Raw genomic sequence first — 18,197 nt, 5'->3', positions numbered from 1 at the left:
AACAGACATTTCTCCAAAGAAGACATACAGATGGCCAAGAAGCACATGAAAAGCTGCTCAACATCACTAATCATTAGAGAAATGCAAATCAAAACTACAATGAGGTATCACCTCACACCAGTTAGAATGGGCATCATCAGAAAATCTACAAACAACAAATGCTGGAGAGGGTGTGGAGAAAAGGGAACCCTCTTGCACTGTTGGTGGGAATGTAAATTGATACAGCCACTATGGAGAACAGTATGGAGGTTCCTTAAAAAAATAAAAATAGAATTACCATATGATCCAGCAATCCCACTACCGGGCATATACCCAGAGAAAACCATAATTCAAAAAGACGCATGCACCCCAATGTTCACTGCAGGACTATTTACGGTAGCTAGGTCATGGAAGCAAACTAAATGCACATCGATAGACGAATGGATAAAGAAGCTGTGGTACATATTTACTCAGCCATAAGAAGGAACGAAATTGTGTCATTTGTTGATTCGTGGATGGATCTAAAGACTGTCATACAGAGTGAAGTAAGCCAGAAAGAGAAAAACAAATATCGTATATTAACGCACATATGTGGAACCTAGAAAAATGGTACAGATGAACCGGTTTGAAGGGCAGACGTTGAGACACAGATGTAGAGAACAAACGTATGGACACCAAGGGGGGAAAACCGTGGTGGGGTGGGGATGGTGGTGTGCTGAATTGGGCGATTGGGATTGACATGTATACACTGATGTGTATAAAACTGATGACTAATAAGAACCTGCAGTATAAAAAAACAAACGAACAAACAAAAAAACCAACTAATACTAAACTTCCTTTGGGTTATTTGTATGGAAATATGTTAATATAAATGTTTCAGATATTACATGAAATTTCTAAAAATGTTATATGTTCTGGTATAATGTTACGTCATAATTCTAGTTATTACTTTAAAATGTATATCTCAGAAATAACTAAATTTCCTTGTCAACTGCATTATTATGAACTTTCATCAAATCTTTAACCGTGGTCATTTTTAAGTCTTTTGTCATTTACAGACAGTTCTGGGTGTACTCTGATGCTTTTAAAAATGTTCCTATAAAAGGGTTTCATCTTCAAGGAATTCATGGAAAAGACTCTGACAAGTACAGGTTTCTGGTAACTGACTATACTGCTGAACTGAATGAAGAAGCATTTTCAGAACTCTAATGGAAAACTGATGAACTCATAAAAGTGCTAACAAAAGATCAAGATACAAAAAAATTAATTACATGGGACTGAGTTAACTGATGAGGATGATTATAATTTTTGTGACTTTCTGTTTGAATAAAAAAAAAAAAAAGGATCATACACCATGATCAAATGGGATTTATCCCAGGGATGCAAGGATTCTTCAATATATGCAAATCAATCAACGTGATACACCATATTAACAAATTGAAGAATAAAAAAAAAAACCAGACATACAGGAGGTCATCATAAGAGGTGATATTACATACATATTTGCTAGTAATCAGTACACAAAGGTAAAGAAAGTGAGTTGTGCGTTTTTATAAATGTGGGAATGATGATTTTTGAGCCTAATGATTTTTGAAAAACATTTGTAAGGCAGCACCAATGATTCAAACCAAAGTACCACTCTGGATAAGTCTTTTCCCCCAACGAGTCTTACTAATTCCTCAGTAATAAAATACTGTTTAGTCTGAATTATAAGATTAACTTTTTAACTTATACGCCCAAGGAAACACGTATATCGCTTTGGGGCTTATACCTTTTCAGAGTCAGATTCCCAAATAGCAAGCAATACATTAAAAAACAGTGAGTCAACAATAGGCTAATTGCTTGCCCTGCACATATTCCTAATTAAGCAAACATCAGTAAAGCAGAGTACATAAAATTGAGGGGACAAACGTCTTGGTTTGAGAACATGTGCCAAAGAATCAACAAAATAAATCTGGAATCATGCCGCAACTAAACTTAACCAGTGGCGACAGCATGTCTCTGGGGAAAGAGAGTGCTAACTATGTCTACTATCATGCCCAGGAACAGGAAATTTGTACTATGGTAGGTTGGTAACTATGGAAACTCATCTGACAAATTGCAAAGGCAGACTGGGTGAAAGAGTCCCATACTCATAAAAAAATGGAATAACTTAGTGGCTCTAGGTCAAATGACTAAGGTTAATTCACCCAAGGATAAACTGGGGTCTTGACTACTTTATCCAAAACAAACCCTTTTGAATGTTTTTCCATCTATTAGATTTTTTAAATTTTTCTTAATTTTTGGCATTGTAAAGATTTCTAAACCAAAAAGCATCTTGAATTTAATTTCCGAGTGTTAGACAAGTGTAATACACGAAGTGTAATACAATTTTATTTAGTATTTCTGATTTCTAACTTGTAGCATTAAAAAAATATATATGGCCTATGCTTTATCGTTGAGGTTTTTTATTTTTAAAAAAAAGCCAATGGACTATTTAGAAATGTTTAAATTGGTTCATTCAAACATGATTTCTTCAAATTTAAGAGGTTTCCAACTTAAAATTTTACTTTAATGAAAATCTTCACTCTAATGTCATTTTATTTAAGAAATCTGAATCAACTAAATGAAAGGGTCAATTACCCCATTTTCTGGCTCTTCCTAAATGTATCTTATGTGTTTTCTAGTTACTCTATCATTTTATGAAATAGGGAATAAAAATGAAATATTAAATAAATGATATAATACGTAGCAGATCAGAAAATTAGAACCCATGTTACTCTCTACCTCTTGAAGTTCTGTAAGATTAATGTCTATTACTTTTGAAAGTGACTATCACTGTGACAAGTTCTTTTCCTATAGTTCACATTGCACAGTTTATTCTGAATTAGATATTCTTCTAATTAGTTTAGGAGTATTTTTCAGATGTTAAGATATAGGAGCCATTTTAAATATAGGAAGAAAGTACTTTGAATTAGAATGATCAGAAATGGAGAAAGAGGCTATTAAGAAATTGGAGAAAAGGCTTGGCAAAGTGCAAGAAGTCTCAAAATTGGGATAGGTGCACTTAAATACATACTGACACTAAAGCACGAATATGTGAAATTAGGACAATCCTGGAAATTCTAGGATACAAGACTGCTGTCCCAATATGTTAGGAATGTTTTGATAATAGTCAATAGTCTGAGTTAGTCTCCCCATAGTGATTTCATGTTAACAGGTAGTAACAGATATCACTAAATTAATCTCTACTAATCTCTCTTATTAATCTCTGTTTATCTCTATTATTATTCTCTGATGGTAAGTCAGGCATTGTGGCAGGCATGGAGGCCGCACTAGCACTGCACACGTCACAATATGATAGCAGCTGCCTGAAGGAACACTCCATTTAGGTCAGCTTAATTTAACCAAGGACTCCAATAACTGAATCTGCTTAGGAAGAGTCTAAAAAAAAAAAAAAATCACTCAGCATAGTTTACTGTAATTCACTGAATGAATGAATGAACATTATAAGTTTAGACATATGGGTAACAATTATCTAAAACAATATATTATTTACATTATCCTCTCAAAAGTTCATGTGTGGCCTTTACTAATTTTTTATATTTAACATATCAAAATAATTTCAAAACAACAATTTGCCAAGATGAAAATTATGACTAAGTAGCCAAATTCAAAGTAAAGTTTGACTGATAATGTCTATGTAAAATTTAATTCACAAATAAGAAGTCTATTCTCTGAAAAAAATTTAGTTGCTTTGAACATTTAAAATAACTCAGCTCTCTGTCTCTGTACTTAAAAAGGAATCTCTCCCAATACAGGAAATCATGAGTGCTTTTAAATAAAGAATGCTATTAGGTGCCCTAAAATTTGGGAGGAAAGTTCATTGTACTTAGCTTACTGTACTTAACTTCAATATTTCTTTTACTTCTCATTACTCATGAGTCAATCAAGAGTCACCTCTAATTAAGAATTATAGTTCCCTGATGGCAGTGTGAATTTAACACAGATCTCAAACCACTCGAAATTGAATATTCTGATTGCTTCTCAGGTATGAATAGACTAAATTTAATTCTTCAAAAACCAAGGCAAAAAACACAAGTTAAGTAAATTAATGGTTAGGATAATACTTTTTTCAGGAGTTCCCAAGTAGCACTGAGCCATTAAAACAGTTTTATTCCCCAAAGTTTAGTATTAAATCTGAGTTAATATTTCAGACTTTAACATGGTTTATGAGGTGCTTTAAAAGTATTCTGGTGGTAATGTCAAAAAGTTGAGGTTCATTTCCAGTTATTAGGAGTGTATGGTGATTAAATCTTTGGAAATGATAAGATATTATAGATTGGCACCTTGTTACACCATCTTACTCAAAATTAATGATGGACTGGCTATAAAATTTCCAAGTTGTTTAAAATAAACTTTCTAGGTATTATATTACACAGGCAGAAGGATGAGGTGACACTATTATAGATTCTGCTGTCTTCTTTGTTCCCCCAAACTCATGGAATAACCCTCAGCTAGCTTGGGAAACTGACTTTGCAAACAATTAATTTCACTATCACAGCAACTCAACAATTCCTGAGTAGCCTTTGTACAGAGCAGTTTATTAGACACCAAGAAAGGTTACAAAGGCAGTAGTAAGTCATGGTTTCTATTTCTAAAGAGTTTATAATTAAGAAAATAGAAAAACAGGAAACTCACAAATACACATCTATTAAGAACAAATAGTGAGTATATAATTTTTATAATGAATCAGCTCTTATAACTCGTTTATGGATTTAAAAGAAAGAAAAAAAGATGAGATGTTTATAACATAGATAGGATTTAAAAGGAAGAAAGAAGGTGAGATGTTTATAACATAGACAGAACCAAGTGGAATTTTACTATAAAAAGTCTTACGAAAAGGTGTGAATTAAGTATTCTCTCTGGATTGCTCAGAACATCTTAAAAGGCCAACATTTAGTTCTTCTACTTTAATCATCTACTGCTTTTTTTTGGGTAATGAGTATTGGTGACTAGGATGAAGCCAGCTCTTTTCTATCATTTAATCTACATAAAATAATTCAATCTGTATTAGAAATAGTTCCGAGGGAAATACTGCATTACTTAATTTTTTTTTTTTTCTTAAGATAGACCTAACTTTCCCACTCAGACAGTTCAGCTACAAATCAGAAACAATCAGAATCGGGGTCAGAGGATTTCAACTCCTTTCTGAAAAATCACATAATGAATGCACTGATGCTGGCAAAACCATTTAAAAATACTAAAATGCAATTAAACTCAGAATCTTTATTGCCTAGAAATCATCTCTCCAGGTTCCCCAGATCTGTGCTGGTTTACATGTATACAGTAAATCTGAAATAAAGTTTCTTAGAGTATTTCTATAATTTACAGCAAGTCAAAATAAGTGAATCTGAATCTTCTTAATTATTATAACAAAACTGTTAGGTCCCATTTGATTCTACTAAAAACAAGAGTTATTCTCTGTGCTAACTACTGTTTTTGATACAGAGATGAACAGAACATATAAAGAGATAATGGCTACTTCAGTACCATGGGCCACAAAATACTATTACAGAGGCCAAATCTTCCTAATTTCTTTATTTCTCAGGTGAGATTAGAATTACTCACACTAGTTATGTCTCCTGAGGATACCAGATACTGAAGGAACACTAGTGACGAAGAAAATCTACTGTCTTTGAAATATTTCATTAAATTTCCTAATTGCTGATGCTTATACAGGAAAAATAAAAATGATATATCATAAAAATATATTAACCAAATTAATAGAAACTAATAAAAATAGGTATTACCACAACACACCCACATTCCAGAAAGAAAGCATGGCATTACATTACCATCATATAAATCAGACTTCCTCAGAGTTACGAACTGCTCTTCAAAAATAAGTTTAGAGAATGACGACCAAGAGAATGGGAGAAAATGTTTCCAAATCATATTATCTAACAAAGGACTTGTATCAAAATGTCTTATTCTGCTCAGGTTGCTATAACAAATTAACATGGATTAGGTGAAGCCATTCTTTTTTTTTCTTTTTTCATTTTTTTTTTTTTAATCTGTCTTAATTTCTTTTTCTTTTTTTAATTGGAGTATAACTGCTTTACAGTGTTGTGTTAGTTTCTGCTGTACAATGAAATGAATCAGCTATATGTATACCTGTATGCCCTCCCTCTTGGACCTCCCTCCCAACACCCCTCTCATCCCACCCATTCTAGGTCGTCACAGAGCACGGAGCTGAGCTTCCTATGCTTTATAGCATGTTCCCACTAGCTATCTATTTTATGCATGGTAGAATCTATTATACAGAGTGAAGTAAGCCAGAAGGAGAAAAACAAATATCGTATATTAACACATATAGGTGAAGCCATTCTTTAAGCAAAGAATAAACACTTATTTCTCACAGTTCTATGGAAGTCCAAACCTGCTATGTGTCTAAGATTTTGGTTCTTGGTGAGGGCCCTCTTCCTAGCTTGCAGTCAGCTACCTTCTTGTTGTAATCTCACATGGCAGAGAAAAGAAAGAGAAATAAGCTCTCACCTGTCTCTTTTTACTGAGGGCACTAATCCCATTATGAGAGCTCCACCTTGGTGACCTAATCACTCCCAAAGGTCCCATTGTCAAATACCATCACATTGGTGATGAGGGTTTCAATGTATGAATGAGGGGGAGGGGCACAAACATGCATTCCATAACACAAAACATATAAAGAACTCTCAAAATCCAATAATTTTTAAAAATCCAATAAAAATGAGCAAATATTTGAACAGAGACTTCATTAAAGAAGACAAATCAGCAAATGAAAAAAACGTTACATGTATTAGTAACTAGGGAAAAAACTAAAATACTAATGAACTAACCACACACCTATTAGTACCTAAAATTTTTAAAGTCTGATCATAATAAATGGTAGCAAGGGTATGGAGCAACTCATACATTGCTGGTGGGAACATAAATGGTAAAACCACTTAGGATGACAGTTTGGCATTTTCTTAAAAAGTTACACTTTTTAAGTTACATTTACCATATGACCCAGTCATTCCACATGTACATGTTTACCCAAGACAAATGAAAGCATATGTTCACACAAAGACATACATAAGTGTTCATAGCAGCATTGCTTATAATAGCCCAAAACTGGAAATAATGCAAATATCCATCAATAGGTAAATGTATAAACAAAATGTAGTATCTCTACAAGGTACACCTATCTAAAAGGAATAAAGGAAAGACCAAAACAACATGAAGAAATCTCAAAATCATTATGTGGAATGAAAGAAGCAAGACCAAAAAAGAGAATCTACTGTATGATTGTTACATAAAATTCAAGAACATTTACACTAATGTATATAGATAGAAAGCAGATTAGTAGTTGGTTCCCTGGGGATGTAGAAAGGGAGCAGGGAAATGACAAGAGAGGAAGATTACAAAGGGGTACCAGGAAACTTTTGAAAATGATGAATATGTACATTATCTTGATTGTGATGATGTTTCTAGGGTATGTATGTATGTATGTGTTTGTGTATCTGCTGTATGCCAATTATACTTCAATAAAATTCTTTCCAAAAAATGGGGGAAAAAACGTCATCATAGGCATTTATCTATTTGTCACTAAAATGTAAGCTCCATAAAGACAACAATTTTTAACTGTTTTATTGACCATGTATTCCCAATACTGACATATTAGCCTAAGAAATATGTTTGATAAATGGATGACAGAGAAAAAACAAAACGGAACTATGAATCAAAAGATGCAAACTCCATTTTAATTTCATTTCAAGCACTACTAAGCTTATAATAAAAGTATCAATAATTTCCAAAAGCCAAAGTAGTAACAGTTTTATCCTTCTACTGAAATAATTTCACTGCTTGGTCTCTTTAATAACTTTCTAAGAATTACATAGCTTCTTTTTAACTAACAATAATGATAATAACAGCAAGCACATAGTATTCACTATGTGCCAGGCACTGTTCTAAGGATGTAGCATATGGTAATTTATTAATCTTTATGAAACCGTATCAAGTAGGTTTATCTTTTCTCATTTATAAGATTGATTAGTAGAGCTCTTAGTAAAAATACCAATCCTTTATACTTCAGAGGTTGTACTAATATTTTATTTGAATATATTATTTAGATATTATTCATTTATAAATATAAATATTATAAATCAATATTTCATCCAAGCTTCATTGATCACAAAACTTTTTCCCTCCTCAGACCAGAACAAGGCCCTACAATTCTTTCACTACTTATCTCAATAATTACCACCACCTATTAACTGGAGGCAATATGCAGATGAAAACTTTGCTACTCTAGGGCAAAACCATCCTAGAAATACTCAGGACTCATTTACTTAAATATTCCACTCAGTCATTTAGTTTCCTTGAATTTGGAAGAAAAATGTTAATTCTTTTATCATCTTCCTCTCTCCCTTCTCCCTGACCCTAAAGCCCATAACTACTGATATCTGGTATCTGGAAACACGTTAAAATATTCAGATCCAGGGAGAAAACCAGACCATTAATAATTAGCAAAAACAGCTTATCTAAAAATACTATTGGAAACTGGCAGTGATATGTTGGAAAGATGAGTTTTGAGGAGAAATAATGAGAATCTATAAAACTATAAAGAGTAGTAGGGTGAACAGGTTCAAGAAAGCCATAAATGATATATGGTATGATTAGTAACTGAAATTAAGATACCTGGAGGACATATCTCTAACTCCACAACTTGATAACAAGTAGGACCATCATGTTTCTAAAGCCACACAATTTGATAATATTAGGGCTCTAGTCATAACATAGTTTCTTAATTTTTCAATCTTATTTTATCACATAAATCTATGGGAATATGAGTCATCTTACTTAACACTGTATACCACAAATTTAGATACCAATGAACAATGTACATATTATTCATGCTGGAATCAAAACGAAAAATTTTCATATCTATTTATAAAATTTTTAAATAGCACACAAAAGAATGGCAGCTTGCAGGAAAAAAAAATGATCTTTTAAAATTTGAAAAGATGCTGAAACTCGCTAATAATGAGATTGCAAAATTGCAATTATATATTTACTATTTTTCACCTATCAGATTACCAATAATCAAGTGGAATACATATACCGTTGGTGAGAATGTGGAGAAACAGGCACTTTCAAACATTACTCACACGAGTGCAAAACAGTGCAATATTATAGAGGACAATTTGACAGTACTTATAAAAACTATAAACACATTTACTATTTGATGTAGCAAGATCAAGTCTAAAAATGTATCCTACAGATTATACTTGCATAGATACAAAATAGCATATATACAAAGCTATTCACTGCAGCATTACTGGTTTATTAAAATATTTTGACATTACAAACTATGTAATATATACACATTAGAATCTTAGTAGACATAAGAATGAGAATGATTTTTACCCCAAAAAGAAAGAGCTCCAGTATATCTTAAGAGGAAATGGCAAGGTATGTAACAGTGTATATATGTTACCTTTTATTCAAGAAAAGATAAAATGTGTGTGTGTTTCCTTGTCTATGTTTTACATAAACCATATGAAGACAAACAAAAAATTGATAAAAATGGTTTTCTGTAGGAGGTGGTGGGGGTAGGGTAAGTAGGAATGGAAAATGGTAGTAAGACTTCAGAAAATACCCTTTTATACTGTTTTGCATGTATTAGCCACTCAAAAAAAAAAATGTAGAAACACTCTTCCTCCACAACACTCTGCGATGAACATTTACAAAAATTTACTAAAGACTATGATATATGATAGTGAATTACTGGGGAAAAAAAATCATAATTTTTCCAGATAGTAAATTCTGCTGAAATACTAGCGGATGCAAACTATTATATATAGAATGGATAAACAACAAAGTCCTACTGTATAGCGCAGGGAACTGTATTCAATATCCTGTAATAAACCATAATGGAAAAGAATATGAAAAAGTATATATATACATACACACACACATATGTATGTGTGTGTGTATATATATATATATATATATTATATATATGTACGTATAACTGAATCACTTTGCTGTACACCAGAAACTAACAAAACACTGGAAATCAACTATACTTCAATAAAAAGTAAATTAAAAAAAACAGTGTTGTCTTGCTTTAAGAAGAGAAACACAGAACAACATAACAGAACTAAGAGTTCAGAAATATACCTAATATATATGGGAACTTATTTTAGGATAAAAGTGTCCTCAAATCATAGAAAAGGACAGACAATTCAATAATTTTTGGACAATTGCTTATACCATTGGGGAAAAAACGTAGGTCGCTACCTTATATCATAAGCAAACATAAGTTTTAAATTATTTAAAATAAAATAAAACATCCCATAAAACTGTGAAGAGTTTTGTATGATTTTTTAACATTTCAGATCAGGGAGAGAGGGGGAAATTGTCTTTTTAGATAATATATAACTTCCAGAAACTATAAGGAAAAAGATAAAGAGATTTTAACTACATAAAAACTTAAACGTTCTGTATAAGACACTATAAAGTTAAAAAAAAAGAGATGAATATAAGACAAAAGATTACTGTCCATATCAAAGAGCTGCTAAAAAATTAACAAGGAAAGTTCAAAAAGTAACTGAAAATTTGAAAAAAGATGCAAATAGGTGGTTTATAGAACTACAAATAGGCAATCAATTATGAAACTTCTTCCAGGAATCTATGAAGCTTTTAAATGAACTATTTTTCCAGTTTTATCAAACTGGCAACAACAACAACAAAAGTTCTACTAAACAGTATTAGAGAGGGAAATGGGTTTTAATATACTGTTTATGGGAATATAAATTAATACAGCTAGGTTGGCCAGCAATGTGACACATATTTAAATGTAAAAAATATTCACAGTAATTCTATTTCTTTGCATATATTTTATAAATACATGTGTACAATAAAGTATATAAAAGTACACTCAATGCAGCAATTACTGTAATAGAAAAAAAAAAAGGGAAAAAACCTAGGAATATCATTAAGTAATTGTGGTATATCAACACAATGGAATACTATTACAGCCATTAAGAACCAGACAGAGAAATAGCAATAGTTCTCAAACCTGAATGTGCATTAAAATTCACCTGGTGAGCTAGGTAAAATGCCCATTGTCTCCAAGCCCTGGGATACTGATTCAGTAAAACTGAATGTGTGTTCAAGAATCTTCATTTTTAATAACCCAGAGGATTTTGATAAAGGTGGCAACATTAGTCACTCTGAAAAATATTGGTAATAGAGTGGAAAAAGCAATTTCTATGACCACATTTATGTTTTTAAAGAAACTACTTGTAGATGTAAATATGGACAATGTATACTTCAAAGTAAACTTGTGGAAAAAGTCTGGGACGATATTTAAATTTCTAACAATGGTGACCTCTAGGGAAAGAAATAATACGTTGGGGGATAGGGGGATGAAACAGAACTTTAACCGTTAACTCTAAATTTCTGTAGTATTTGGATTTTTTTGTACCAAAAATATATCTACTTATTACCTATAATGTTAAGAAAATAAAATGTCCTGAGTTAGTATTTGTTTCCTAAATGAAGACTCACTTTTCTAGGATTATCAACTAATAACATGACAAGCTGGCGGTATTAATTATTCTTTGCCTTCAGGCAAGACATTCTTCTTCTATTTCCCTCATACTTATGTGTGCCTCCATGCATCTTCTCTGCATTATGGTAATAGTTCCATTCCCACTCAAGGAAATCACCTCCTCACAATACCAGGCCTCATCCTCCTAACTTATATTTAGAGGGAAAATTCTCAGGTATGAGTTTTGGCACTATCATCACAAAAGTAATGGTTAAGCAGGGGAGACAAAAGTTAAGTAGTAAGGAACTCTTTCTTTCTGTGGTTTCCCAAGGGTAGAACACTGATGGGGTAGAACAAGTGGGACTCTCTTCCTTAAAGCCATGGTAATATTTGGGAGCATGGCCTGGCTGTGAGGGCTAGGGACTAATGACTTCAATTAGGAATTACCTCATGAGTTTAAAGTTGACAAGTTATCTACTGAAGCGGAACATTATGAAGGCATTTACTATTACAGCACGCTACCATTGCATGAAAATAATTAGATAGTAATTACACACTTACAGATTTCTTGGTAACCAGGAAACAGTCCTATGTATTTTGCATTTTGATAACACAACATTAATTAAAACGCAGACAGCCATATAATTAACATACGACATTATAACACATGAATCATAACAAATTATCTTACTGATGGATAATGATTTTAGCCTAAATTATTCTCAAAATCTTTATAGAATTAAGAATTATTTCATCTCCAACTCAAGTTTTGACTCTCCTAAGCAAAATGACAGCAACCAGCTGACCCTTAGCAATATTTCATAGACTCAGTTTTATAGCTAGAAGAGGGAAACAATCAATCATGTTTTTCACCTTAATTTAACAGATGAGGAAAAAGTCACAATAGTACTAAATGTAAATGGTCTCTGACTCCCAAAGTCCAATGTTTGTTATCCACTGCAGATGCTGTCCCACCAATTTCCTTTCTAAAATTTCCATTACTCTTTCACATAACTGTTCATTTCCACCTAGATTTATGCTTGTGATTATGCAATTTACTCTAATCAACAACTGAGTAATTTTATCACATGTATCAAAATCCTACTTGCAAAATTGATCCATCCAGGAAGACTTCTCTGACTCCAAGGATAAAAACTGCAGTTTGTACCACTGTCAAGTCATCCAAGAAAAATCTTCCTTTTGTGTTTATTTAGCAGCGCTTACATATATAGAGATTAAATTTTCTTAACTAAAACCCAGGACACATGATCTGAGCCAAATAATTTTTTTTCAATTCATAAGCTTTTGTAAATATTTAATTTGAAAATAGTAAATAACAAGTAAATAAACTGATTTTAAGGACAAGAATAAAATTACATGCAATTAGAGTTGTACTAAAAAATTACTAATAACATTCTTAAAAAATTCCCACACCTAAATCTAGAAATCCTCCAGTTAGTGACTAGCTTTGTGGAGGAAGAAAGACAGCTATCCATCTGCAGCAGTTAACAACACCTTTAGCTAAATATTTTGTTGACATTTCACACTACTTGTCAAGTTAATTTATTTGCCAAAAAAGATGTGAGGCTATATTCTTTATGTGAAAACAAGAGTTCTGTAAAGATGGCGCATCTTCATCCCTAAGACACCAAACTTGTGCAAGATGACAAAGGTGGTGCCCATTGTCAGTGAGTGCACATGCCACGGAATGCTCCTCCCTGCCCCATGCTCAGGCAGGAGACTGATTATATGGTCAACCTAGGAACGGAAGCTGAGAACATCTTAACAGAAATATTCCTTTGCCTTACTCAAGCTGAAGACACAGGACATAATTTAGGAGAAAAATATTATAGTGTCACAGGTAATAAAACCCCAATACAGGGTTAGAGCCCCAGGAGGCTGCATGGGTGATAGAGGAAAAAAGCAAAAACAAGACAATTAAAGTTAAGAATAAAAGCATTATGGCTTAAACTTTCCCAAGTAGAGCATATTAATCTAGATATAGAATCTAAGACAGAAGCATTGAATCAATACTTTCACACGAATTAGTGTAAACTGATTCCAAAAGAAATTTTAAATTATCGTTAAGTGTAAAATGGGGCCCAATATTCATGCCCAGAATTTTAAATTGGAATATAAACCTTTTGTTGCTAAATAAAGGAATGCTAAAACTTAGATGCATATACTGAAAACCTTGCATATACTGAAAAATAAACAAAAATAAAATACATATGCCAAGGAGAAAAACCTCTCCATCATACATTATACGCTACCATTCAATTTTTCTACCTTTTATTTTATATAAAAATGCATATTTTACAATGGATCTGTACGTCAATAAAACTTTATTAACAATAAGTCTTCAGCCATAAGCTTCTAGTAAATATTTGTACTCCTAAGACAGTGTTGATTTGTCTTACCTATACTGGCCATAACTTCTTTTCTTACCAATCTGTAGACTAAATTTGATCCCCTGAATGTTTCAGAGAAATGATTATATATTATTATGTAATATTTAATGTATAATGACTAGATAATATTTTGAAACAAATAATATACGTTGCTTAATATTTTTTATTTCATTTTATTTTACGTGTACTCGGGAACACTTACCTGATATAGAAGGTCTTTCTGAGGCAAAGGGGGGGACTGTCCTTCATACACAGGAGGTGGTTTATGTGTGGGTGGAAGGTCGATCCTGCATTAAAAAGTTTAAAAAATGCGATTGCCACTTTTAGCAAAAAAACAAAAAAAAAGGTGGGTGGGGGAAACATTCAAGATTCGCTTAAGTTTTGAGAATATTTTCCTCATACTAATATTTGTATTAGCATACATGTTTAATTCAGTTCTTACATTTCCATTAATCAATCATAATTGGAACAAAAAAGTGAACTGGTTTTAAAGGTTCTAATGTTTAGGACTAATCTGAAATAAACAATTCTTTGAAAAATTAAAAAAAGAAGCAAATAGAAGTATTTTTTGAACATTATTATTAAGCAAGTAATCTAGTATATGATTAATTAAGTACTGCACATTTTTACATATGACTTATGCCTACCAACATTTTAAATATAGTCAAACATGTGTAATGGAAAACACTTTCCTCCAAGTATCATAAAAGTGATTCAAAAGACTATATCTTAAAATGATAATGAAAAAAAAAGTTTATACTATATTTTGGAAATAGTTCCATAATTAGTTTTCAAAAGCCATGGTCATTCTTAGAATATTCATCATGTAAATTAAGATTTTCAATCTACAAACCATTATAAATCTTGGCACCTGAAATAAATAAAGAGACCATTACATCCTTGGGGAATGCATTTATCTTTGCCAAAATGACCTAATCTACTAAAAAAAAGTATTTTCATATATTTTTAAATTGTTGCATTACAACAAAAATAGAATTAAATATATCTTGTAGCTCTCTGCATTTTAGAAAATAAGTTTTCATATATTCTCCTACTTTTGAAGATCACAGATAACTAATTTTCAGTAATTGAGATCAGTAAATCAAATAAAAATTTTACCTATATTAAAACATAAAGAGGATGAAAGCTATAGAGGCCAAAGAAATTACAAATTCTCACTTCTCCATGTGGGCATGAAATAATATTTTAAATGAACAGAATTCAAACAATAAATAAAATGATTACATGGATGTAATTACTAGCCTACTAGTAAATTATGTTTTTGAAATTATAGAAAACCTTGAGATAATTTGGCAACTAAGATGAAGTTAACCACAAGCTAGATACTCTTGAAATATTAGAGGAATCCGGTCTTACAGGTATTAGACTAAAAGGGTATTTTATAGTCCTTTTATTTAAAGTAGTTATTTCCTTTAATGTAACAAAAATCACAGCAAATGTATAGCTCCAAGATGCCATAAGTTATTTAGGTGAGAAAACCAAGGTTCATGGAGGTGATGTGACTCGTTCATGATCATACCACTAATTTGATCGTAATAGAGCTAACACCCAGGTGTCCTTAATCCAAAAAGATCAGTGCTCTAACTGTGCCAGATTAGAGAGGCTGAGACATACACAAAGCATTTATGAAGACAGAAGAAATACATTCTTTCAGAGCCAGCCTCATGTCCTCATATAAAAACATTAATAACCACACAAGAAATAATGTCATTTGTATAGAACTTCACAGTTCATAAACATCATCTTATTCTACTCTTATCACAGCCATATGAGGTAAGCAGGAAAAGTATTATTCACATTTCACAGATGAAGCAACAAAAGCTGCTGATGGAATTAAGTGAACTGGGACTTCGGTCTTTTGATTATACAACAGAGTGCAATTTCTGTTTTATAATTCTATCTCATGATTAGGTCCAAAACATTGCTTTCTCTTTAAATAAAAGCACATTTTGTAATACACCAAAACCAAATTTCTTTAAGATAAAAGCTTTAAAACTCAATGTATTAAATAACTTTTGGCAGTTGAAAGTTAGTTATATCTATACATAAGACAGGCATAAACAATTTAAAGAAGTAATTTAAACATCTAAGATTTTTTATATCTGTCTTTCAACTACTTCATGGAAGACCTGCATTTTTATTCAGAAGGCAGGACAACATAGAGTCATTATGCTACCATTTGGAAAGATATGTAATATACTGTAGGTTAAAAAGGTATCTAATATATTTGTCTCTAGCAGCCCCTTGCAACTGTTTATTTACCAAAATGTAGTCAGACTTTCTGACAAAACCAGTCATCTTACAAAGACCTAACAGTATCTTTACTTCCATCCCTCAGACACTTCTCATATGAGTAGCTGTAAAGATAAAGACTGCCACATACTGAATATTCACAGTTGAACACAAGCAAAAAATTTACCTACACTTTGTCAAGGTAGGATGGTCTCTTTTTTCGAGGAGTCAACAGCACAGTCACAAAGATGGCAATGATGAAAAGGGCAAGGACAGCTCCGATTACAGCTCCAGCTACAGCTATAGAAGAGGTCTGCTTAAGTGGAACCTCTGTAAAGTAACAAAAATTAGGTTTTTCAAACAATTTTAAGAGTTCTTGAGTTTGTGTCCTCTGATCTCTACAATGTGCAAGGACTGATTAAGTATGTTATCCAACCACAAGCTTAGAAGACCCCAAATTTGATTTGTTACTTTTTGTAGCATTATGCTAACACATTTATTCCTTGCAAGATGTCACTTTAGCACTCCAACTTTACTTTTTTAAAGTTATGAAAAGAATATCCCCAGTCAGGTATCAATGAGTGAATCTACTGTCAACGGGCAAAGAATGTCTGGATGAGAAAAGAAGATAGAGAAAAGGATGAAAACTAAGTTCTTACTCTAAAAGGTGATAAAAAAACCCAAAAAATTCAGTATTCCTTAATGGAGTTAGCCAACAATGTATTGAATAGATTTTTACCTTTCATTCTATTAAAAGAAATTCTATGAAAGAAACCAAAAACCTTCAAGAAAGGGAAAACAACACTAAAAAACAGAAAATATCCCAGACCTAATAGTCAAAAAGTGACATTGCAAAATCTAAGATTTTAAAATATAAGTATTATTAAAACAGTACTTGCTGCAGATAACTTCCCTTAATTCACACACATTTAATACAAATTACACTTTAAGATAGTGTCTATACTACAAAATTATGTAAATTCTTCCCTGTCTCCTGGCTATAGACACACTCTATCATTTCTGAATACCAATTTCTCTTTTCCAGTCTGCACCACAAAATTTTATGAGAAAGCATGTTAAAAACATATTTAGTAGTTAGCATTTCACACAATTCTAAAAAAAAGTCACCCTACTTTATGAACTCCCAATTAAAGGAATTTACTGAAATTATTTTCAAATATAAGTATTATGGATATGACAAAACCATCAATCCTTATGTGTAGGTATTATTTTGACAATTTCAGCCATATTAAATCCAATAACTGAATTTTGTGGAGCGACCCATCAGTTACAAAGAACCTTCAATATACACGATTTTATCTTTCTAACCAGTAAGAAAGATATTTAAGGTAACATTCTATAAATGAAGATACTGCTATTCTAAAGTTAAATATTCTGCCCAAGGTCTTTCAGTCAATGAATAGGAGAGAACACAGGGTGAAATAAAGCTAGGTTAGGGCAGGATAGAAACCTCCACCTGTAAGCCCTTTTTGGGAAAGAATGGTTTTTCGCAACATCTAACGTAGTCTCTCCTTTTGGGTCCCCTATTTGGAAATGCAGAGCTCTTAGTCTTCAATTAAATTGACATTCATATACACCCTTAAATAATTACAATTACTGTTGGAATCCATACATGACAAATTTAAATAGAATTAAGCCCTATCAGTTTTGAAATATGTTTCACCTACTTACCATCATGGTATTTCCAAATACATACATAGTGTATTTAGAAGCATTTCCCAACTGTTCATATTAAAATGTGATTCATGTGGTGTTTTCGATTGCTAAAAACAATGTTTTACTTTCTTGCCAATTATAAAAATTTCTTTAGCAAACTAATGATCTTGGGTTTGTTTATTAATGGTTCATTTTATTAGCCTCATTCTAGACTAAAAATCTTATACCAATGAGCACCAAGGAACCCAATCTGATAATCTTTCAAATACTGAATAGAATCTAAAAATATACAATTATTTTAAACAATATAACCAGCT

The 18,197-nt window shown here is 32.0% G+C and overlaps 1 protein-coding gene across 3 annotated transcripts in view; it reads right to left on the bottom strand.

The window, feature by feature from the left end:
• The window catches only part of NECTIN3 (nectin cell adhesion molecule 3), a 187,793-nt gene that overhangs the window by 94,663 nt on the left and 74,933 nt on the right, over nt 1–18,197 (bottom strand). For all 3 annotated transcript variants that reach the window (XM_082394720.1, XM_082394721.1, XM_082394722.1), the window contains exons 6-7: nt 16,395–16,533; nt 14,153–14,237 (exon numbers count right to left, since the gene is read on the bottom strand). In XM_082394720.1, the coding sequence (XP_082250846.1) occupies nt 14,153–14,237; nt 16,395–16,533 (224 nt within the window). The remainder of the gene's footprint in view (nt 1–14,152; nt 14,238–16,394; nt 16,534–18,197) is intronic.

The sequence above is a fragment of the Balaenoptera borealis genome (assembly GCF_965194805.1).
Source record: "Balaenoptera borealis genome assembly, chromosome: 5".
NCBI classification, from domain to species: Eukaryota; Metazoa; Chordata; class Mammalia; order Artiodactyla; family Balaenopteridae; genus Balaenoptera; species Balaenoptera borealis.
Note: the sequence above shows the minus strand (reverse complement) of the source record. Positions and strands in the feature narration are given on the sequence as shown.